Source organism: Anomalospiza imberbis, chromosome 19 (assembly GCF_031753505.1).
Source record: "Anomalospiza imberbis isolate Cuckoo-Finch-1a 21T00152 chromosome 19, ASM3175350v1, whole genome shotgun sequence".
Classification (NCBI taxonomy): Eukaryota; Metazoa; Chordata; class Aves; order Passeriformes; family Viduidae; genus Anomalospiza; species Anomalospiza imberbis.
Genome location: NC_089699.1, coordinates 8,722,177 through 8,745,462, shown reverse-complemented (window position 1 = coordinate 8,745,462; position 23,286 = coordinate 8,722,177). Strand labels below are relative to the sequence as shown.

Sequence of the window (23,286 nt, the reverse complement as noted above, 5' to 3'; positions counted from 1 at the left end):
CTAACACTGGTGCCAACCTCCTATGGACTTGAACTATGCACTGCTCTGTTTAATTCCTCTGGATTTATGACATTCAAAGTTCTCTGTAGTAGTTGTTTCAGCATTTTGTTGATTTTTTCATTACCTGATAATTCATGGCTCTGTTCCTGTGCCTCAGACTGGTGCAAGGACAGCTCTGTGCAAGCCACAGTGGCTCACCCATTGCAGCACCAGACTGTAAATCTCACTGCTTGCTGCCCTGCCAGGCAGGTCCTTTTCTCCCCATTACTTGTTAACTCCAGCAGCTGATGATCATCTTTCCTAGGTTGATGTAATTTTTGTGACACCAGAATTAGTTTTCTGCTGCTTTTATATGCCATGGTAGGAATGAGAGTCTCACAGTAACTGCTCTGGCTCAAATTTCCACCCTCAGAGTAATAAGGGCATTAGCCCAATCTCCTCAATTCATTTTGTCCCTGGCATGTTGTTATTTGTAATAAGCTTTGTAAAATGTTGTTAGGCTTTTTCCTGACATAAGTGAAGGGTAGACAAGCAGACTTTGTGTCTAGAAATGATGAATTTTAATAGCAGTCTTTCAGTGCTGCTTTAGTCCCTTTCCAGACTGGCTTCTCCACCCTGGGATTAGCTATAGACAGCCTGTTCTCCTACCCAGGAAATGGCTGGCTAGTTCTTGCTCTATCATGCTTGACAGATCCCAGGGACAGGAAAGCTTGCTAGTAGCTGCTGCTTCTGTGCACGTAGGGGAGGTCTTGAAAACATTCATCCAGTTGTAAATGTGTAGGACTGTTACTGGGGTTGGCTGGAGCCAAGTCAGAGCTCAAACATCTTTAAGCCTTTTAGAAATGACAGTATTTAACCAGTGTGTGTGTGGCAGAAGCATCCATGGACCGAAACCCTTGAGGGCTTAGGGTTCATCAGCCCTTCTGCTTCTGAAGGGCTCAGCACAGCCCTGTGCTCTTGGGGGTGGGAGGGTGAGTCCCTGTGGGAAGGAGACTGGAGGGAGATGCCTGAGCCCATTCCCTTATCTGCTGACTGGCATTGACAGCAAATCAAGATTAAGTCCCGTGCACCTTGCCTTTAATGTAGCACCCTCAGATAAGGTGGTGCATCAAAGAGATAAGGAGATGCTCTTGCATAGCAGGAGAAAGCTGGTGCCAAGACTGACAGTGCAATGGGAGGAGGTCATGAGGAGCGTGGGCCTGGACTTGACCTGAGACCTTCTCTCTCTCTCCAGCTTTTATCCTCATGATTATTCTGGCCCTCATCCGCATCAGCAGAGGCCAAGCCGAAGGTCACCCGTCCATGGCCCAGCTGTCGGGCATCCGCAATCTCTTTGGGGTGTGCGTCTATTCCTTCATGTGCCAGCACTCCCTGCCGTCCCTCATCACCCCCATCTCGAAGAAGAAGCACGTCAACAAGCTCGTGCTGCTCGATTACATCCTGATCCTGGCGTTCTACAGCCTCCTGTCCTTCACTGCCATTTACTGCTTCCGCAACGACACCCTCATGGACATGTACACGCTCAACTTCACCAACTGTGAGATCATCAGCGTGGCCTTCATTCGGTACTTCCTGGGCCTCTTCCCGGTCTTCACCATCAGCACGAACTTCCCCATCATTGCAGTGACCCTGCGCAACAACTGGAAGACCCTTTTCCACAGAGAAGGGGGCACCTACCCATGGGTGGTGGATAGGATTGTCTTTCCTGCCATCACGCTGATTCCCCCAGTGCTGGTGGCTTTCTGCACCCACGATCTGGAGTCCTTGGTGGGGATCACGGGAGCCTATGCCGGGAATGGGATCCAGTATCTCATCCCAGCTTTCCTCGCGTACTGCAGTCGGAAAGACACTCAGCTGGTCTTCGGCAGCGGGACGGTGAACAAGCACCTCTCCCCTTTCAGGCACAGCTTCTGGATTGTGTTTGTGCTCATTTGGGGTTTCTCTTGCTTCATTTTTGTGACTGCAAACATCGTCCTGAGTGAGTCAAAGCTCTGATGAGGGTTAGCAGCACACTTGCTCTGGAGCTCCAGAGACTCCAGCATTTCACCTTCCCCTCTGGAACTGTGCAGTGAGGGGGAAAGGCAGTATGAAGGAAACTTTCCAGGCTGTTGGCTTGGTGACAGAGACTTTCTTCACTCTACTTTGGGAGTGGGTGGAGTGGACTCAGCCTTGTTACAGTTCTGGTTCTCAGACAAAGCCCTGGGGCTGAGCCCTTGGCAGCCTGCACCGTTAACCAGTGTCCAGCCACTCCTGCCTTTGGCTCTGTCAGAGCAGCACATTCTCTGTCTGTCCCTCTGTGGTTCTCTGTGTGCTGCAGGTCTCGGCACACAGGAGAGAAACAGTCGTGGCTGCATCACTAAATGTCCCTTCTCCCAAAGGCAGGAATGTGCTGTGCAGAATCCAACAGGAGTTTGGGATAACTGAGTCTCTTCTTTCTGCTGAGACTCCTTCAGACCAACCTCCTGTGCCAGCTGAAGGAAAACATAAGGATGGAAATAGACCTAATTCAGAAGGAAATAATTTTGTGCTGTTACATTTTCTTTTTCTAGAAGCATTATCATGTTTGTGTACATTGCCTGGGATGGGGGATCTTTTGCTTAGAGCTGGATTTCTCCAGCCTGGGAGTTTACAGTCACACTTCCATCCTGTTCTCCTGTGCTGTGACAGCTCAGTTGGGCAGAGCAATGCCCCTCTGCATGCAGGGATACAGCTCTTTCCACTGGCAGAGCCCTTCTCCCTTTCTCAGCTTTGCCCGGGGCTGGTACAAGCAGCCAGGCCCCGAACTCCAGCGGCCGGATCGGGATAGGTTTGGGCTGGGGAGGTGCTAATTACCCAGTCCTGACATGCCAGAGGCTTTGGCTGTGCACACTGATGCGTCCCGGCTCCCGCGTTGGGTAATTAGCCTTGAAACAAGGTGGGTGTTAACTCAGGGGAATGAGCCGCTGCCAGGAGGAAGCAGCTGTGCCCCTGCTCAGCCCTGCCTGCAGCAGCAGAGCTCCCGAAACAAGGGAGCAAAACCTGAAACCCTGCTGGAACTGGGCTTGAATTCCCCATCTTGTCGTTCTGCACAGGGTTAAGGTGGGCTTGGGGCTGCTCCTGCTCTGCTTCTTTCAGAATTGGGCTGCTCCTGCCTTAGGCAGCTCTAGGAGAGTCTCTGCGTTCGGGATGACTGTGGTCACTGTAACACCACACTTTGTCACTGGGTCCTGTGTTCGGAAGCCCTAGGGCACAGATCATACGCGGTTTCCTGACAGAAGGAAGAACTTTAAAAGTTTTCACCTGAACTGTTTTAAACCCCCTGTTACCAAAGCGGTTTCAAAGCCAGGTGCACGTCAGATCCTCCTGCCCTCTGCACTTGCTGCAGTATTAAATGTCATCGCTCGCTAAAGCAAGCTTTGAACTGCAGCTCTTTTTAATCAAGCTCTGTTTTCAAGTAGGACTTTCTGGTTTCCATATGACCTGAAGTGCTCCTCCTGGGGGAATATGCAAGTACCTGGAGCTGTATAAAACCACTTCATAGCTTTTAAAGCAAAACCCTGCACCTCTCAAACCTGAGCACCGCCACTGTGTCCTTGCCGAGCTGCCTGGAGAGAATCTGCAGAGACTGCTCATCTTCTCTCCAGCTTGATCCTAAACAGGCGTTTGCAGCCCCTGCTAGTGAGTTTAAATATCCCCAAGTGCTCCTGGAATTATGTGGTATCTTCGGTACCAAATTAAGAAGGTATTTTAGAGGTATCTGGTGCTGGTGTCTTGTTTAGGAAGCAGTAGTTTTGAGGGCAGATTCATGGGGCAGCTGAGCTGGGAACCACCTACGTGGCAGCTGGAGCTGGGCAGAGCTGGAGGGAGAATTGAATGCTGATGAAATGAGCCTTTGGAAGCTGGAGAGGCTGAGGGGGCTGTTCCTCGGCATGAGTGTGCAGGTGTCGGTTCATGGAGGGGCTGAGGGCTGTCTGCCCTGAGCTGTCCGTGTGTTGCAAGGCCCTTGGCTCAGCTCCTGCCCTCCACATGACCATTTCAGTCTCTTGCCTTCACATTTCATTGCAGCCAGGAAACAGGGCTGTTCTCTGCTATTTCATCTCTTTTTCAACCTCCCTTCCCTTCTCAGGAGGGAGGGAGTCTGGCACCCTCTTTCCTGCCATCTCTTACATTTAAAGATGTGCCTTCTCTTCCCTGGCCTGTGTGTCCCCCTCTCCCCCTCAACAATGTGTGACAGTGACTTCTGAGGGGCTGCACCTCCAAGAGCTGCTGGGATCCAGGTATTGGATGAAATGGGATGCTCAGCACTTGTGTTCCAGCTCCAGCCTTTGCCATGGTACCTTACTGAGTAGGACTGTGCTCCCCAAGGAGCATGAGTGCTTCTCAAATAAATATCCATGAATTCCCAGACACCTGCTGTCCTTGCACAGCAGCAAAACAAATATATCTGAGGAATTGGGGTGATTAACAGAAAGAAGCTCTAAACAGAGAACATTTTTCATATAAAACATGACATAGCAATGCCTTAAAAATTACTGGAGAAAGCAGGAAGGGAATGGTTCAGTGCAGCCAGCACTGGCTGAGGGGACACTGAGTGACCCCATGGTGCAGGGCATGAGCTCTCTCCTCTCACTCACTGCGAATAGTCTATTTTTATTCGGCCATTATTAGCACTAACAATTCATTATTGCAGATTCACACATGATGCTTTGTCCTGACTGTAATTCGTTTTTTAAAAATGGGATTAAAACCAATAAAATGCACATTATACATCTGGTTTAGTCTGACTTATTTTTCCATTCCTTTTCTTCCTCATGCTTAGGCACGGAGCAGCTATTCCTGGAGGGGATGGCCGTGATGGATGGGGCTTCAGGCCAAGGAGAAATGGCAAGTGGAGAGGGTAATGGAGACCCTCACCTCTTCTCTATTAGCCTACTGCAACTCTGGGTGCTAGCTGCAAACTCAATTAAAACATCTGTACTTCCCCCTTCTCAATTACGGCTCCTTACACTTAAAGCCAAACAAATTGAATTGCTCCGCTGCCTCAGGCTGCAAAGGCAGTTTCTGCCAGCAAATTTATTATCACCATAAAGCGCAGCTTGATTTATGTTAAAATATTAAAGCAGATCTTTATGATGGAAATAAACACTTTCTACTGTGATTCTCTCGAAGGACCTCACAAGCAGCAGCGAATTTTGGGGCTTGGGCTGTAAATCTCAGGCCAAACTGGCATCGGGGAGGAATTCAGTCTATTGCAGCACTTGGAATGGCCAGGGAAAGAAAAACTTTGAACCTGAGGAGAAGCTTTAGGCAAAGCTTCACCACCATTAAGGAGCCATGTGTCCCTGTGGGGGTTCAGCTGTTTGAGGGTTTGGGGAAAGTGGTCACCAGCCTTTCCCCTGGATGGATTTGGGCAGCCCAGGAACTGTCAGTGGGTCAGGGAAGGGCACCTGCTCCAGGGTCTCAGCTGGGGAAGGTTTTGTGCCATGGCTTTGCCTTGGCAGGAGGCAGGAACCAGGAGGTGGCTGCACCTGCTGCTCCCTCAGGCATCCTTGGGCACAGGCATGGCAGCTGTCCCCAGCGCCTTCTTGGCCCCATATGTGTCCTGGTTTGTGATTTAACCAGTTTCCTGTGCCCTAACCTGAGTCACCATCTCCCCCCAGCAGTACCAGTATGTCCTTGCCATTGGAACCCCTTGCCAGTGGCTGACCTGTGCTGACCTGCTTTGTTCCCCCTCTCCTCATCAGGATAGGTCTTACGATGCTGAGCAATGGGGCAGTAAAAATAGGACCTGCTACGGAGATGCCAGAGCTGGCAGAGGTGGGGGTGGGTTTGGGAGGACAGTGCCTGTCCCCCTCAGTGGGGCTGAGCCCCAGAGGTGGGTACCCAGTAGTGATCCAGCCTTATTTCTCTCTGCATAGCAGCCCACAGCCTCCCAGGGTACCAGAGCAGGCTGAATTAAAAAGTGATTGATTAGACAATTTCACCAAAAAGAAATAATATTTCTCAACGTCTGTTAAACACTAAATTACCCAGCCCCTCTTTGGAAAGCCTAGCCAGAGGGTGCTTCCAGACTGCTTCTTCCCTGAAGGCTTGTCCCTGGTGCACCATGAGCAGGGAAATTCCGCAGGAGCAGCTTAGTCCTTCCTTGGTCCTTGAAGGTCACAGATCTCACCTGCACTGGACTGGTCATGCCCCAAACACTTCCTTTCCCACCAGTGCCCAGCGCCTGGCACCAGAAATGGGAGAAAAGCTCTGCTTTACCATCCCAACTGACATGTAAAGATGATTATGCAAATGCCACCATGGTGGCTAGGGACCTGGGCATTCACATGGGGCACCCAGAATAGCCCTGGCCTTACACCAGATGCTGACACCCAACCCTGGGGCCACCTCCCCTGGGAGCACCCCCTGCACCCCATTTGCTCTGTCCCTTGCTGTCCTCAGTCTCCTGCAGCAAAGCCCTTCCATAAAACATGAAGCAGCTCCATTTGGTCTCTGCTGAGTCACCAGGGACATCACTAATTAATTTAAAACGTGGGTTGGGGATTTTTGATACTTATTTTTTTCCCTTTTCTGTTCCCCTTTGCTGTCACAGCCCCAACCTCAGCTCATGTTTGACTGCAGCTGTATATGCTGGCTTCCTTGAGCCAGAGAGCCACAATTTGATGGAAGGTTCCCAAAGCTACACTGAAGCTTCCTGGGGACCAGCCTGTCACTCCACGGGGCATCTGGGGCACTCGACTGGGAGGAGCTGCCCCGAGTGAATGGGTGCCATCACCTGGGGCAGCCTGGATGAATACCCTCCTCTTCAACCGGATTTATTTATTTATGGCTTTTATTTATACATCAGCACCTCCCACCCTCGCCAGGAGGCTTGGAGGGGCTGCCAAAGCCATTAAGAGACAATTGCAATGATAAATAAGTAAAGGGAATTAAAGCTCCGGCACCAGTGTGTGATGGCAGCCAGGCTGGGGGATGGGGGGGACTGGCTGGATTTGACCCCAGACAGATGGGTGGAGGCATTGACGGACAGATGGATGCACAGACAGATACTGCCAATTCTTTTGAGCCTGGACCACACGTGGCCGGGCCCTTCTGGACCTCCTCGGGGTTTTGCAGCCATCCCTGGGGCAGGGCTGGGTGTCCCGGAGCAGTCCCTGCCATCGTCCCCTCGCTGTTACCGGCCCCAACTGCTCGGTGGCTGCCAGCAACCCACAACAACTGTGTTTTAATAGGAAAAGAAAAGAAAAGAAAAGAAAAGAAAAGAAAAGAAAAGAAAAGAAAAGAAAAGAAAAGAAAAGAGAAAAGCAGAATAGGAAAGCTCTAGAGCAGCTTCCCGGGAAGATGTTCATGGAGGAAGGCGATGCCAAAGCTGGGAAGAGGGGCTGGGGGTTGGCATCTCCCTGGGACAGCCTGCCAGCCAGTCACGGGCAGCTCTGTGTAGTCCTGGTGGTGCTGCTCTGGGATGGGGCTGGAACCGCCCGACAAAGCCCTGGCTGCAGCCCGGGGCCCCGGAGCCTCAATTTCCATTTCACAAAGACCCTCTCCCCTGCCTGAGGCTCCTGTGAGTCACGGCCGCCTCTGCTCGCGCCCCAGCCCGGCAGGGAAAGGGCTGTGTCAGACGTACATGAAGAGAAGAATTAAACCTGGCTCATCTATCACACCTGATTTATGGCTCCATCAGCCTGGGAAGGTGGGAGGAATTTTTCCCTTTCTCATTCCCCACAGCACACCTTCCCGGGGCTGCTCTGCCGAGCTGGAGATCCCTGCCAGGCTGCCGTTTGCAGCCGTGACAGCATCACTCACTGACCCGAGCCCAGGGCCATCAGTGCCCGGCACCCCAAAGCCTGAGCAGGGGCCATGAACCCCGGCTCCAGTGCTCGGCTCCAGCCTCTGCACAGGCTGACGGCTCCTAATTAAACCCTCAGAGCAGTTGTCATTTTCCTTTTCCATCTTTCCCTTGCCGGTGGGACGAGCCTGTGCCGCGGCTCAGCAGTAACGGGACACGGACGGGGCGGGGGTGCACAGGACAACGAATATTCATGGGAATCCATGATGCCAAGGACAGCCCCGGAGGATGGAAGAAGGGTCCCCAGGCAGCTGAAAACGTCTTTTTATTGACCTGGACATGGCGTTTCGAGTCCTTCGAATGAAACAAAAACGTGACGGCGAAACGGCGGCGATGCATTTGGCGTTCCCGATGCCAGCCCCGCCTGTAGGGAGAACTTGACCCAGCATGTGCCAGCCCTTGCCAGGCTCCTCTGATTCTCCCAAAGAGCGCACCGGGACCCGCCGAGCCGCTTGGAGCATCCCGCTGCCGGCGGTGCAGGACCCCGGGAGGCCGGAGCCCGGCCGGGAGCCGCTGGCTGGCCCGTGGGGATACCCGGGCAAAGGGCAGGCAGAGGGGTGCGGACACCCCCCTGTCTCCCCATCACACCTCCGACTCCAGGCTGGAGACCCGCCGCCAGGACCCGCCGGCGCAGGGACTCGCCACCCCTCGGGCCACCAGTGGGTCCCTCCTCTCCGCCCCCACCGCCCGCAGCAAGGCCAGCTCCCCGCGCCTCCCACAGTCTCTGCAGGCGCTGTCCCAGCGCCCGGACCCCCGATCACAGGGGTGCACCCCGGGGTGCTCCCGGGACGGCGCGGAGCCCCGCGAGAGGTGTCTCGCGTAGAGGGGCAGGTTGGCGTAGGAGTTCACGCAGGCGTGGGGAGCGCACGCCGGCACGGTGAAGGTGCCACGAGGGTTTTGCCGGCAAGCCTCCCGGTAGGACGGCAGCCTGGTCACGGGCGAGCGCGGTGGCAGCCGGCCAGCGGCCTGCGGGCAGCGGGAGCCGCAGCCGTAGCCGGCCTCGGCTTCGGGGAAGAGGTCGGGCACATCGGCGCGGGCAGCCAGGCGCGGGGCCCCGCAGCGCCGCAGCCCCGCGGGTCGCCGCTTCTCGCCGCGCTCCCCGGGCGCCCTGGCCGAGCTCGCCCACCGACTCAGCTTCTCCCGCTCCATCGCCGCCGCCTCCGGCCACGCCGGCTCGCCCCTGGCTCTGCAAGTCCTGGTGACTTTCGGGAAGGCTCCGCGAGAGCAGGATGGAGGCAGGAAGGCGCTGCCCGCCTCTCGCTTCTTCTCCGCTGCCGAGAGCAGCCGGGGCAGAGACCCTGAGCCCCCGTGTGCCCCGTCCCTCTGGAGCAAGGGGTTGTTTTGCAGCCGGTCCCCCCGTCCCGACGGCCGCTTGTGCTCCCTGTAGATGTCCGGTGGTGGGAGGTCCCTGGGGGATGTGGGGGGCGGGAGGGGAGCGCCGACATGGTTCCCCACCAGCATCTGCTCCCCATAATCCCCTCCTGGGGAAGTCTTCACCAGGAGGTGGGGGAAACCTGTGAGGGCTTCATCCCCTACACAGCCACCCCGAAACTTCAGGGGGTGTAGCAGGTGGGGGTGCTGGTTTTCCCCTCTCCAGTTCTCCTCTCCGTGCAGACGGGAGTCCACGGGGATGGGCTGGGGCAGCGGCAGCCCCAGGGGAGCACCCTTGGGAGCGTAGGTTCTCCCCAGCCTCTCGGCAGGGTGTGGGCCGGAGGGGGGCCCCCGGTGTGCGCCGGTGCTGTTCTGCACCACGAGCTGAGGTGTCCTCAGGGAGAAGGTGGTCTGGAGGCGCTCGCTGTGGTTGCTCCAGTCCTCAATGGTGCGGGTGGCCTGCTCCAGTGAGCCGCCCACGCTGGCCGTTGTCACCATCTCTTTGGCCGCCTGCAGCATTTTCAGCACATTGGCCTGGGCTGAGCTGGCAGTGACATCGGGTGTGGGTGCCCGCCCGGGGCTCGATAGGGTCTGCACCCCATTGAAGCAGCTGTAGATGCCCTGTGGGGAGAAATGGGGAACCCCCCCATCGTCAGCAAGGTCAGTGGGGTCCTGCCCCCCTGAGCCCACCCTGCTGAGCTGAATTCATGCTGCTGAGTCTGGCGTAGCTTCAGAGCACTGATGCCCCCTCCCCAGGATTCCCAGAACTTGTCAACATGGGTGACACTATCCACTATCACCCCTTTCCCCGGGGTTGCTGATAAGGATGTGGGGTCATTCCCAGGATTGAGCCCTTTCCCCAAAAGCTGGCTTTTCTCACCAAGATCTCATATCAACAAGATCATCTCCAGTCCTTCCCATGCAGGTCAAAGGACAATGCCCACCAAGCCATGTTCATCTCTGTGACACCACGTGAAGACATTTGGGTCCCTCGAAAGCCCCTGTCAACATCCCTCACCCTGCTGATGGCCAGGAGGAAGTCAAGCTTGTGGGACTTCGGGACGGAATGACGCAGCTTCCAGTAGACGAGGTGCTCCCAAGCGAAGACCAGCAGGCTCAGCCCCATGGCCACCAGCAGCATGTAGAAAACCCCAGCCATGTTGTCAATGTCCAGCTTGCTGCTCATCACCTCATTCTTCTCATTCTGGCAGATCCCTGACAGCCAAACTGTCTCCAGCTTCTGGGTCTCACCTGGGACATGCATAACAGTGCAAGGGGTGAAAATCCACCCCTGGGAATTATCTTCCCAAGCACATCCCTGCCCCTTTCCACCCCACTGTGGGTGGAGGAGGATAAAGAGACCCCTGAGCTTCTGGAGCTGGAATTACCTAATGCTACTGCTGCCATAGCCCTGAGAATCCCACCAGTCATTTGTTCTTCTCCAGGGTCCTCTCCTTACTCTGTTCTCCCCCCATGTTCCAGCCAGCCATGCTTACTGTCCTCTTCCCAGGACCCTCAAATGTTGTGCACAGCCATCTCCAGGATTTTACAGCCCCAGAGGGAATGATACGCACAACATCCAGAGGATTTCATATCCCCTGAAAGGAGCTGGTGAAGTCCCTCAGTGCCATCCTGCCATGAGGATGTCAGCTGTGAAGGCTGCACAGGGTCTGAGGACCAAAGCCCTGATTCCTGGGTTAATCTGCAGGGCAGGGGTGGGGTGAGGATGGGGACAGGGCTAAGGAGGAGCTCATGCAAACACCCACCGTCTCCCAGGAACTGGAGCAGGGCCAAGTCAATGGCTCGTTTCCAGCGCGAGTCCTTCTGCAGGGCAATGCCATAGCCCGTGGTGGCAAACACCTTCCCACTGCCGATGGTCACCAGCTTGCAGCCCTCGTCCTTGCCTGCCATGTAGTTGAGCACCGCCGCATCGTAGATGAAGGCATCCAGCTTCCTGCCCCACCAACAGGAGGAAGGGTGAGGGGAGGTCTGCAAGCCCATTAGTGGGGGAGGGCTGTGCCTGTGTGGGGGGCTCTATCCCTTTCAGAAAGCTATAGCCCATCTGGAGGGGGTTCTATGTGCTCTTGGGGTCCCTGACCCATCCTGGAGTGCTGTAACTACACTTGGAGGGGAAGTACCCAACCCTGGGGGGAGTTGGGTACCACCTGGGGGAGCCATGCCCCATCTGGGGTGAGTTGCATCCTTTTTGAGGGGAGCTGTATGAAGCTGTACCCCATCTGCAGCAGGTTGTGCCATGTTTGGGGGTCCTGTACTTCATCCAGGGAAGATGCACAGTCTTACACTGTCTGGGAGAGCTGTACCCAGCCTGGGGGTCTCACATCCAACTTCTGGGGGGGTTGTACCCCAGTTGAGAAATTCCTTCTCCATCTGGGAAGTCCTGTACCCTATTCCAGGGAGCCATAGTTATTTGGGGGTGCTGGATGTCATTTGGAGGAGCTCTGAGAGCCATACCCCATCTGGGGGGCTATACCCCATCTCAGGGAGCCATACCCCATTTTGAGGCTGGTGAGGGCGTCCTCCACAGAGCGCTGGTTGTACTTCACCATGTGGGTGTGCATGTCGGGGTAGTTGCTGCGGATGTTCCTCTCGGTGCTGCCGTTGGGGACAGTGCCAAAGCGGAAGGGTGGATACTGCTCCTGTGGCCTCTGGAACTGCAATGGGGAGCCCCAGGGAGTGGCATCACACGGTGCCCATGTCTTTCCATGTCCCTAGCATGTCCCCTCCCCGCAGCCAGCCCTCTACTCATGCATTCATGCCCAGCCAGCTGGCAGTGATGTGTAGCTCCACACACATCACTGCCAGTAACTTCAAAAAGGGTCTTTTTTAGGGATTTTTTAGGGTTCCCACCCCAATGATCACCTTCCTGTCACTCAGCCCCGACACAGTGTCAATGTACTGCTCCTGGATCATGAAGGCAGCCAGGTTGGCTGTGTAGCTGGCAAGGAAGATGACAGCGAAGAAGGCCCAGATGAGCACCATGATCTTGCTGGTGGTGCCCTTGGGGTTCTCAATGGGGACTGAGTTGTTGAAGACCAGAGCCCACAGCAACCACACGGACTTGCCGATGGTGAAGGAGGGACCTCCCGGCCCTGCAGGGACAGGGAACAGTTGTCAGCCCAGCCAGGGACATGTCCCTCCCTCCCAGCTCCCACTTTCCCACTCACTCTTGCCACTGGTGAGATTCTGGTTGTAGCCAACAGGGCTGAAATACTCGAACACAAAGACGGTGATGGCCACCACAGTGAGGCACATGACAAACATCATGACCCACACAGCTGGGCTGTAAGGTTCTGCAAAGCAAGTAGAACTTTGTGAGCCTCCAAGGGCATCCCCTGGTCCTCTGAGGACTGCCAGGAGGCTTCCTGGATGGATGGGGCTCATCCTGAATATTGCCCCTTCTTGGAGAGGAGTTGGAGGTTGGCTGCACCATGGCCAAGCAGCTCCACAGGGAATAAGGAGGGAAGGGGGTAGCTGCAGAGCTAGGGGATGCAGCCATGCTTCCCTACCTAGACCAAATCCGGTTCTCACCAACAGGGAGATCTTTACAAAATACTACCCATCCCCTGGATCACTGCAGGAAGGTTTCCCATGGGATCCCAGGTTGTCCCCCATGATGGTTCTGCCCACAGAACTGTGCCTGCATCAGGCACAGAACCAGCTCCCCAGCCCTGCTCAGCTCTGGGGAGAGCCCCCCATGAGTGGCGACAGGCAATGAGCCCTTGCCTGCCCAAGATGATCTGGGATGGAGCAGCAGAAGCACGGGGGATGCATCCGAGCCGTCAACGTGCGGCCACCGAGGTCCATTTATCAGCACGTCCTTCGCTGTCAGAGAGGAGAGGCCTCCCCTGATGGGGATGTGACTCACTAGCGCAGAGGCAGGAGACACGGGGACATGGGGACAGCAGACCCCGGCCCTGCCAAGCCAGGGTAGGATGCTCCGTCTGTCCCTGGGGCTGGTGAAGGTGACCCTGCTTCCTTGGGAGTCTGGGCTTCATGGTGTGGGGGGGACAGGAGGAGGAGGATGTGCCCAGGCTGATGGTCCCACCTTCTGTGGCATCCCTAGCACCCACCTGCACCCTCCCCACACAAGAGCCCAGGGCCAGCTGAGCTGGGACATGGCTGCTGCGCCCTTGCCAAGAGCAGAGAGCCCTGGCCGAGCTGAATTTCTTGATGACATTGGCCCATCCTCCCCTTCCTGGGCTGCAGCTTTGCTGGTGTAAAACTCATTAAATAAAACTTAGCACTGGCAGTTTCCTACACTTGGCTTAACCACTGGCTCTGGTGACGGTGGCAGAGATGGGTCCCCAAAGCAGAGCTCCAAGCCAGCAAATCCTCCCACGTCCCCATCTTCCCTCCTCCATGCAAAAAATGAAGAGGAGAAAACCACTGAGCCCAGCCTCAATCTTCAGTCTCCATCTCCATAATAAAAGGATTATTCAGGCAGGGAAGAAAGAAGCCCTAAAGCTGACAGCACAATCTCCTTCCCTTATGACTTAGGCTTTTTTTCCTTGAAAGTTGTTAAAACTGAATGATAATTCCAATTTGCATTTGTAGGAAGCATGGGATGAACCTGCAGAAAGACACGGGGACACAGGGCTCACCCAGGAAAGCGGAGGGGGACACGGTGCCGTTGCTCCGGGCCACCATGACGCTGATGCCTGTCTCCACAAAGGGTACGGAGAAATCCACAATCTCGGACCGCTCCTCATTGATGGTGAGGGAGCCGATGGCCATGTCTGCACGCTTGTAGTACACCTGGAAAAGGGGCAGGTGAGCTCGGGATGGGCAGAGGGACAAGCAGAGGGACCCAGACCACTTTGCCCAGGCATTTCCTCATCTCCAGCATTTCCAGCCTCAATTTCTGCCTTAAAAAAAAATATTAGCTTCCTAAGTGAGGAGTGGCACAGACACAACCTGCTGTGGGGCTGTAAGTGTTCATCTGACAACTCCTCCAGGGAGGAGCTCATGCCAAGCTGTCCCCTGCCTACAGTCCCACCACAAATCCCATCTTCACCAGGAAAGCCCCAGGTCAAGGGTGAGTGGTGCCCTGCAGGGAGTGTCAAAGCGGGGTCTGAGCCATGCCCATCCCTACCTCACCAATCATGCCATTCCAGACCCCACGGACGATCTTGCCGTGTTTGCCATTGGTCACCAGGTAGAGGTCGTAGGAGAACTTCACTGCCTTGGCCAGCTTCTTCAGGATGTCGATGCAGAAACCTTTGCAGCACAGCTTAGTGTAGGGATCCACAAGGCCATCACCACTAGAACCACACCAGGAAAGATGGGTTGGACCAAACAGAGATGCTCTGAGCACCCTGGACACCACGTGTCAAGGGAGGGGTGGCCAGAATTGCCGAGCTCCATGTCCCTGCTCACCTCTGGGAGGAGTTGGTCTGCTTGCGGCAGGGCACGGTGTTGCGCACGCAGACCCCCGTGCTGGGGTCCGTGTTCTCCACAATGACGAAGGGTCTCTCCTCCAGGGTGGCCACTGTCAGGTGGCGGTTGTCGACCACGGGCTGCATGAAGGAGCCGTAGCGGGGCCACACCGGGTATTTCATGTGGATGATGCCTTTCTCCCACTTGCCCACCTGCCCCCAAGGCAGAGCACATGGTCACCCCAGCAAGGGGCTCTGGGGGTCACACATGATCCCATATCCATCCTCCCAGCTTTGGGGCTTATTCCTTGGGAGCCCCATCTCAGCATCCTTTCCCCACACACCCCTGGAACCATGGGGTGAGGTGTTTCCTCCTGAGCCCCAAACTTCACACTCATGTGAGCACAAACCTGGCCAAACTTTACCCAAAATATTTTCAAACTACAAAAAAAATCCCCTCCATGCGTCTTGTTTCAGGTCTAGGTGTTTGGCTGCTGTTCTCCAGAAGTGGGCACCTGCATTTCTGACTTTTTTTGAACTTATCAGCCAAATTGCAAGGAAAAACTGACAATTCCTGCCAGAGCTTTGGTGCTCATCATTGCTGCAAACCCCCACCATGGCACCATGGGTACTTTTGGGGCCAGCCATGGTACTTTTGGGTTTTGCATGGTACAATCCTCCCCTGGATGGGACCCCAGCTTGTGCATGGCCCCAAGCTCACCCTTCCCAGCCACCCTACAGTGTGCCCATTTCAGGGGGCCTGGGGGTCCTACCATCTCCCAGAGCCGGTGCTGGTTGAGTGTGATCACCACCATGGTGGGCTTGACCAAGTAGCCACCTTCATTGAAGGAGAAGTCCCTGTGCTCCCATGTCACATTGAGAAGGTGCCTGGTGGGACACAGAGCCTATAAGCCATTGGCTGTGCGGCCCTGCACTGTGCAGCCCTCCTCCTCCTCCTCCTCCACCTTCAGCCAGGCTGCCACAGGTCACATGGAGACATGTGCGGCTGAGAGCTGGGGACCAGCTTTAACCCCCGTGCAAGGGGCAGAGGGGAACTGGAGAAAGCCCTTCTAGCAAGGAGGCACCAAGGATGATGGTCACTGCAGGGCTGAGCATGCACAGACTGCCAAAGCAGCCCTGAGGTGCCACAGAGCTATGATAGCCCCCCTGAGACCCCCAGGTGTCCTGGGTCACCAAGAAACATGGGAAAAGGCAAGGGAGATGCTAGGAGATCTCTGGGGAGATGCTCCAGGAGAATCCCAGCTGAGAGACATGGACTAACAGCTGTAGCCCTCTGTGAGCACCATCCTTGCTGCTTGCCAGCTCCATCCCCCTCCTCCCCTGCCCTCTCCCTCACCTTTTCCCCACTCCTCCCCTTTTACACCCCCCCCCAGGCGGTCCCTGATCCTCACCGGTAGAAGCTTGTGTTGGTGGCAGTGGCCCTGGTGGGGGTCCAGCAGTCCCGCCCCACCTCTGGGAGGTAGCCATGGGCACGGAAGAAGCTGGCTGCCCCCATGGCAATGATGGCCACGCCATCCCGCACCTTCTGCCGCAGGCTCAGCTTCCAGCTCTCCGTCACCACGCTGATGAGGCCGACTGGGAAGGAGGAGGGTGGCACCTCCATGTTGCCCACTGTCATGCTGGGCACAATCCAGATGTATCCTGGCCCCACAAGCCCGGCTTGTTCTGCCATGGAGAAGAGATACTCGGCCTCCTCTCGGGAGCAGTAAACAATGAGGACCTGGGCATCAATCTGGCGCAAGAGCCGCTGCGTCCTGGAGCTACTCTGCTCCTGGCTCATCTCAAAGGTGATCACCTCTTGCAGCTCCCAACCAAAGTAGCTGGCATCCGTGAAGGAGCGGATGACATCCAGGAAGATGTTGTAGCCTGGGTAGAGGCTGGTGATGACAGCAAAGGAGCCCCAGTCGTATTCCTCCAGCACCTTGAAGATCACCTGGATTTGCTGCTCGATGGAGACACCCAACTGCAGGAAAGCTGATCCAGGCTCCTGAGGGAGGAGAGGGATCAGGGGCTGCTCTGGCATCATGATCCAGTTCTCATGCACCCATGCAAGCCTCCTTGAATTTGCCATCATGAAAAGTTCAAGATTGCCGTGAACCAGTGTGGTCCATGGGCTGGAGACACCCAAAATCAGACTAATACTCCTCCAAAGAACTTTACCCCATGCAAAAGGTCAACTCCTGCAGCCTCACATCCATTTCTTAGCATATTGAGCAAAAATTTCTCCATCCTCCAAAGGAGATCATCAATTTCTTCTTAAACTAGGAGAAGGAGGTGGGTGAGAGCTCTGCCAGGAGCATAAATCCCATCCCTGCTCCATCTCACTACCTGCAGCCAGAGCCTCTGTGTCTCCTTCCCTCCCGTTCCACCTCCCTGGCCATCTGGCCTCTCATCAGCAAACCTTAATTGGTCTGATTCTGTCTTAAATGATTCAGGGAACGGCAGTTGCCGAAGGTCACGTGCAGGCAGCAGGTTTTGCCACCCAGGCCCTCTCCACCTCCAGAGAAGTAGTCTGGGGTGAGCCCCAGAGAATCCTAGACAGGGAGGAGGAGATAGATCCCTCCACTGACCCCAGAATACGCAACCCCTGGAGAAAGCTGCAGATAATCACCCGGACTGCAAAGCCATGGATATTTGTCCATTACTCTGGGCTCCATCTGAGCCCTCTACCCCCACCTGAGTCCACTGCATCAACCAGAGCCCACTGCCACCCACCCACAATGAGCTTGAGGTGCTCCATGAGCACCAGTGAGTACAGGCAGGGCTGTGGGGGTGCAATCCAGGGGGATTAGACCCCAAACTGCTATGCAAGAAAAGCACAACATCTGCTCCCTGAAGGATCAGATCTCCAGCAGGATCTCCAGCCACAGGAAAGGGCAAGCACTGAAACCACTCCAGCACCCAGGCCAGTCAGGCTGGGATGAGCTGCTATGAGGAGATAACTCAGATCTCCATGCCCAGGACCCTCCAGCCTGGCTCCAGCTCTCCCTGCCACCAGCAGTTCCCAGCAGGCAGGTGACAGTAACTGACAGTGTCTGATGCCAATGAGGAGCGGAGAAGACAGAAATCCTGTGTCAGCCATGGTGCACCTGGGACCACCACCACAGCTGAGCAAGGCTTCTTCATGCTGCCCACACAGCCATGCCAGGGCTGGATCCAGCCCCAGCAGGGCAGGAGGAAGATAAGGTTGTGATAACCCTGCTGCCACCCCAGTAGCCGCAGTGCCACCAACCCAGCATCCCATGGTGGGCACAGGAAGCAGCACACCAGGGAAGGTCCTACCACTGGGCATTGAGGTCCTCTCCCATATCCCATTAACAGGGCCCCTCCTTGAAGTCCCCACCATGTCCCACTACCCCAGTCAGCCACACTGCCACAGCCACTGACCCACCATTCCTGCCCCTAATCCCAAAGCTGCAGTCCAGCAGCTCCTCTGTCCTCCAGCATTCCACATCCCTTACCTACGCCACTCTAACAGTTCCTCATTTCTCTCATCCCCCCTGGAAATCCTGAGTACCTCACCTTTGGGGTCAGGACCACTGCAGACCCACCACTGATGCTGATGATGGGGACCTGGGTCTGGGAGGAGATGAAGTCAAGGATCTGGGCCACGGCCTCCGTGCCCACGTTGTCTTCAAAAACGATGCCGTGGATCTTGTGGCTGGCAAGGATGTTGCAGATCTGGGTGAGGAGGGTGCTGGGGTTGGTGTTGTTGACGACAACAGTGATGGGGTGGATCTCCAGGGGCATGTCCAGGAAGCTCTGGGGGCTCAGGCGGGAGCGGATGTGCAGGGGGTAGGACGTGCCCCCAAACACCACAGCCACGTTGACCACCGGCTCCTCAGCACCCGGCAGCAGGATGTCCGTGAAGGCAGCCGAGCAGCCCAGCACCATCGACAGTAGCAGAGCGTGCGCCGGCGCTCTGCCCATGTCCACCAGCGTGTCCCTGCCAGCACAGCACATAGCCCCTTGCACCCAGCCTCACACCAGGACCCCCAGCCCCATTCGCCCCAGCCCTCCCCACTACCCTGGGGCATCACCATTGGGGGTTGACCCCAGGGAACGAGGGGACCCTCATCCCTTGGACACTGGATGTGCTGAAGGAATGACCACAGGGTTGTACTCACCATCCACTGTACACCTCCTCTTGTCTCCAGTCTTATCAACCACTAACCCTTTACAGCCAGTCCCTGCTTTCCACCACCACCCTGTCCTCACCATCACCATCACCATCACCATCTCCCTCCACTGCCCTCCCACCCCATCCAAAAGCCATCACTGCTACACTGGTCCATGTCATCCCTTCAACAAGGGACAGGGACAGCTGCAGGAGATGCCAGGAGGGGCTGGCAGCTCTTTGGTGCCTCTCTCTGCAGCAGACAGCCACCTTCAATATTCAAAGGCTTTGCCCTTGAGGGATGGTTCAGCTCTGCACCCTGCTTGTTGAGATTTTATAAATCACAGTCACTGAAGTAGCTGGTTCCCTGCCTCTCCTGCTGCCTGCCTGCTGCCCATCACCCTACTTCAGCCCCTTCTCTGCCACAAAATCCCAACCAATGCACCTATCTCGCTCCATATCTCCAATTTTTCCTTCCAAGTTTTCCACAGCATCCTTCATCTTTCCTTCTTCTCCTCTTTACCCTCAATTTGTGTCCCCTGCTGGCAGTGCTCACCCCGATGGGACACCCTTTACACCGTGTCTGTGCTGGCTGCACCCCAAATCCAGCCTCTCGGGACTGTTTGGGCACATCCTCCCTGCCAGGTCCCCAGTTCCCCACTGCAGCAGTTGAGGTGATAGTCCCCTGAAGCGGGACACATCCCTGCCCACGGTGATGCACCCCTGTGCTGGAGTTCACTTCTCAGAGATCACCAGCAAAACCAACCTGTGGCCAGGGGTATCCAAGCCCCTCTGAGCCCCATTTCCCCCAGAGCAGTCACCTTTGTGCCAAGCAGGGCAGCAGGGAGGGGGACAAGCAGCCCTCCACAGTGGCACCTTATGTCCCCAACACACCAGTGTTGCTTCATGCAGCAAGGTGCCAGCTGGTGCTAAGAAACGTCACTTGCAATTAAAAGCTGCTGTTTCTTAATGTGTCTCCAGCACAGCCAGATGCTCCTCTCACTGAGTCCCAGCTGGTTTTGGGGTCTGGGCTGCCCCGATGGCCTGCACCCCAACACTCCTCCATGCCGCAGTCACGGCCATTCCTTCAGCACACTGCAAAAACATTGCCAGCATGTTGGACTGAAAATGCAGGACATAAACCCAACAGCTGCTGGGATGGGCACCCTGCAAGAGCTGCTCGGTGCAGATTTGAGCACTGGGGCTATTCCCTCCAGGGAGCACAAACCACACATTTCCCTCCTGTACCCCATGGCTACCAGGAAGTCTTGGGCACCTGTCCGGGCTCTGACGCTCACCAGGCAGCATCTCTCTTAACTGGCTGAGTTTCATCAGGGAATCATCCACCCCCAGCACCCACCACCACCCAGGGAGTTCACTCTACCTGACTGCATTTCCCACCCCACTCCACATCACAGCTGGTGGAGCTGCAGGAACCACAACGGCACACCGATGGCCGCAGCCAGGGCCCGTTGGCCAGAGAGGGCAGCAGGTGAGTCATGCCATGCTGGCAGCGTCCCATGCTCCGGCACGGCCAGCTCAGTGGCAGGGCAGCCTGCACTGCCTGCTCCTCACTGTGAATTCCCAAGTATTTTTAGTCCTGTGATAAATAATTCATCGGGAATCCGGCATCAGCTACCCGAGCAGAGAGGAAGGGGAGCAACACGCCACCCAAAACAAACAGAACCACCCTGCCAGCAGCACTGCCCGTCTGAGCCCTCCTCAAGGACGTTTAAATATACTCCGGGCCCTTGTGGTGATTGATTGGGTTTGCTTGCTCCAGCCTTGGCACCTCACCTACTCCAGGACCTTATCCTCCTCTTCCTCAACTCAGCTGTTGCCTAAGCTTGGGAGCCTCTTCCAGTACTGAGTAATCCAGGCACAGACGTCCCTTGCAATGCCGATCTCTGTCACCCCCATCTCCTGGTTGTGACTGGGGACAGGGTTGAGCAATCTGGTTTCCCATGGACCAAGCCGCAGGTGGAAAATATCCCCATCCCTCACAGCTGAAATGCAATGGCAGCAGCAGAGGGGAGGTGGGCATGGGCTCATCCCATCGTTCAGCCAGTGCTGAGACAACCAGGGCAATGAATTTCCATCCTTCCCAGGAACCTGGTGCCACCATGCAGAGTCAGGCTGGCTCACCACAGCCTTTGGTGGACATGGAAGAGGGTGGAGAGGTTTAAGGCCAGAGAGCCTATGGCTGGCAAGGGCTCCATGTGCAGGTTGGAGATGGGGCTGCTCCAAAATGGCCGAATTTGGGAGGCAAAGGGCAACCAGCTCCTCCAGCCCAGCTAACACCGTGCGTTTCCAGCCCATTGTTTCTCCTACTGAGCTAGAGGGGTACAGGAGAATTTTGGGGTTTTTTGGGGGGGATGACAGATTGCAGGAAAGTGGTGGAGGCTGAGGAGAAACCGAGCCCATTCCGGAGCTACTGCCAGAGCTGGGGCTGCTCTTGGGCTCAGCACAACATAGCAAAGCTCCTGCCAACTTCAAAAATCCACATTTTCTAACCCCTTGTAGGAAACACTGCAGAATTGGTCCCTTAGGTGAAAGACTTTCCCAAAAGGAAGGTTTTCCAGGTGGGTGAAGGGCCAGTGGCCAGTCAGGGTCAGAAGGAAGGTGGCCATGGCCAGGAGCCTGGGCAAAGCAATGCCACCTCCTGGCAGCCTCCCCAAGGACCAGAGGACACCACAAAGCTGCTTGGTGGCTTTGGCACTAGTATTTTGTTGCTTTGGGGTAGTTTTGAGCAGGTTAATCACCTTCCTAGGTACAACTTCCCCCGGTGCACCAAACTCTCAAAAACCTTGTGCTAAAGGCACCAATAGAATCCTTACCTCTCACCAGACCCTGAAATGCCATTTTAATGCAACAGGGAAAGTTTGCTCCTCATTTTAAACCTCCTTTTTTGCCCTCATTCCTTTCCCTGCTCCAAGACAGTGAGAGCTCATGCAGATATTTTGACCTCGGTAATGGGAAAAATAAAATTCCAAAATGCAAAATATCGTTCAGGAAAGAGAAACCTTATGTCCCCAAAAAAAGCCTTTGGTCCTGAAATCAGAGGGAAAACGCAGCCTGTGCCGGGGGATGGGGAACTGCTGCTGATGGACGGAAAGGACAGAGCAAAGCCAAACCTGACGGGAGCCATTTGGGGAGGAGAGGGGGCACAGAGGAGGGCACTGGGATGTGCCAGGGCTTGTCATTGCCCCAGTGGTGACATCTCTGTGGAGCAAGGAGACCTCGATGAAGCCCCTCAGAAGGGGAGAAAGCAGCAAAACCTCCTCAAAGACAACTCATCACCATCCCTGTACCCATGCAGGGGGGATGACTCGGGACAGAGAAGCACTGGCAGCCCTCGGCAAGTACCTTCTCCTTTCAACCTTCATCTGTCACCACCCGGCATCACCCTCCTCTTCCTCATCACCCTCCCCTTCCTCGCCCGCACCTCCGACAGCAACAGTTGCGGGTCGGGGGCTGCGGGCCGGGGCGATGGTGAGGGCCCTACACACGCACGCACCGAAACGCAGCTTAAAAAGGTCGAATATGGATTAACCAAAAATAAACGCCAAGTGTCCTGCCTGCCGCTGGGTTATGCAAGGTGGCGGCGGGGGACACAGGGCTGGTGGCACCCAGGGAGGTCTCCTCAATTTTTCCTGCCACCCACTCCCCGCAAAACCCCCTAGAACAGCGCCCAGGATTAAGGCTCATTTCTGTCCCGTGCCCGGGATGGGGAACAGGAGCTCTGGGGATGCGGGGTGATGCTGAGGTAGGGGAAGACGGACAGGGAAAACTCCCACCCCAGAAAAAACAGCCGCCTCATCCCTAAAAGTTGCTGGCGGCGGCGGCGGGGCGGCAGCGGAGCCCGTCGGGCCCCGGATGCCCCCAGCCCGCCCGGTACTTACGGAACCGCCGCTGCTCGGTGCCTACATGCCCCGCGGCTCCGGCGGGGCTCGTCCCACCGGGGGTTCGGTCCTTCCAAAGCTTCTCCTCCTGCGGGGCAGCCCCTCGGGGCAGGGTCGGCCCCCGCCGCGGCTGGCGGGGGGCTCCGGCGGCCGCCGTCGGTCCCGGCTCGTCCTTGGCGGCGGCGGCGGCGGCGGCGGCTCTGCAGCGGCGGCTGGAGGCAGGGACGGGAGCGGAGGAAGGAGGGAGCGGGAGCGGAGCGGGTGTGCACGGGGGGGGGCCCGGTGGCAGCAGGTGTCTCGGCGACCTCCGAGCCCCGGCAGCCATCTCCCCCCGCCCCGGGACCGGCGGGGCTGCCCGGGCGGGACGGTCGGGAGGAGCGCGGGGGAGGGATGCGGGGATGGAGGCTGGGGGGAGCCCGGGGGCGGTGGAAGGACAGGACGTGTGTCCTCCCGCCTCGCCGCAACTTCGGGGCTGGCCGCCAGCCCCAGTGGAAGGGGGGGAACGGGGGACAGGCAGCCCTCCCTCCAGAAACCGGCCCGCCTCTCCTGGCACCCGGTGCCGGAGAGAGAAGGGGCTAAAACCCCCTCTTTTCCTACGCTTCTCTCCTCCATCTCCAGGAGGGAAAACCCATGGTAAAACGGCACAGACTC

General features: G+C 56.4%; 2 protein-coding genes across 4 annotated transcripts in view; one reads left to right on the top strand and one right to left on the bottom strand.

Annotated features, from left to right (window-relative positions):
- Positions 1–4,746, top strand: part of TMEM104 (transmembrane protein 104) — a 43,736-nt gene extending 38,990 nt beyond the window's left edge. For both annotated transcript variants that reach the window (XM_068209555.1, XM_068209556.1), the window contains exon 10: positions 1,235–4,746. In XM_068209555.1, coding sequence (XP_068065656.1) covers positions 1,235–1,995 — 761 coding nt within the window. In that variant the 3' untranslated portion in view covers positions 1,996–4,746. The remainder of the gene's footprint in view (positions 1–1,234) is intronic.
- GRIN2C (glutamate ionotropic receptor NMDA type subunit 2C) lies at positions 4,176–23,013 on the bottom strand. Of its 2 annotated transcripts, XM_068209553.1 has the most exons (13): positions 22,636–23,013; positions 18,139–18,562; positions 16,008–16,603; positions 15,369–15,483; positions 14,597–14,808; positions 14,313–14,481; positions 13,822–13,975; positions 12,385–12,510; positions 12,080–12,309; positions 11,711–11,871; positions 10,966–11,153; positions 10,218–10,450; positions 4,176–9,820 (listed from the first exon to the last, which is right to left on the bottom strand). In XM_068209553.1, exons 2-13 carry the CDS (start codon positions 18,544–18,546, stop codon positions 8,411–8,413), a joined length of 4,002 nt encoding a protein of 1,333 aa, XP_068065654.1. In that variant the 5' UTR covers positions 18,547–18,562; positions 22,636–23,013; the 3' UTR covers positions 4,176–8,410. The 2 variants fall into 2 exon arrangements, with proteins under 2 accessions (XP_068065654.1, XP_068065655.1); XM_068209554.1 differs by lacking the exon at positions 12,385–12,510 and having other exon boundaries at positions 22,636–22,764.
- Positions 23,014–23,286: the final 273 nt, after the last annotated feature.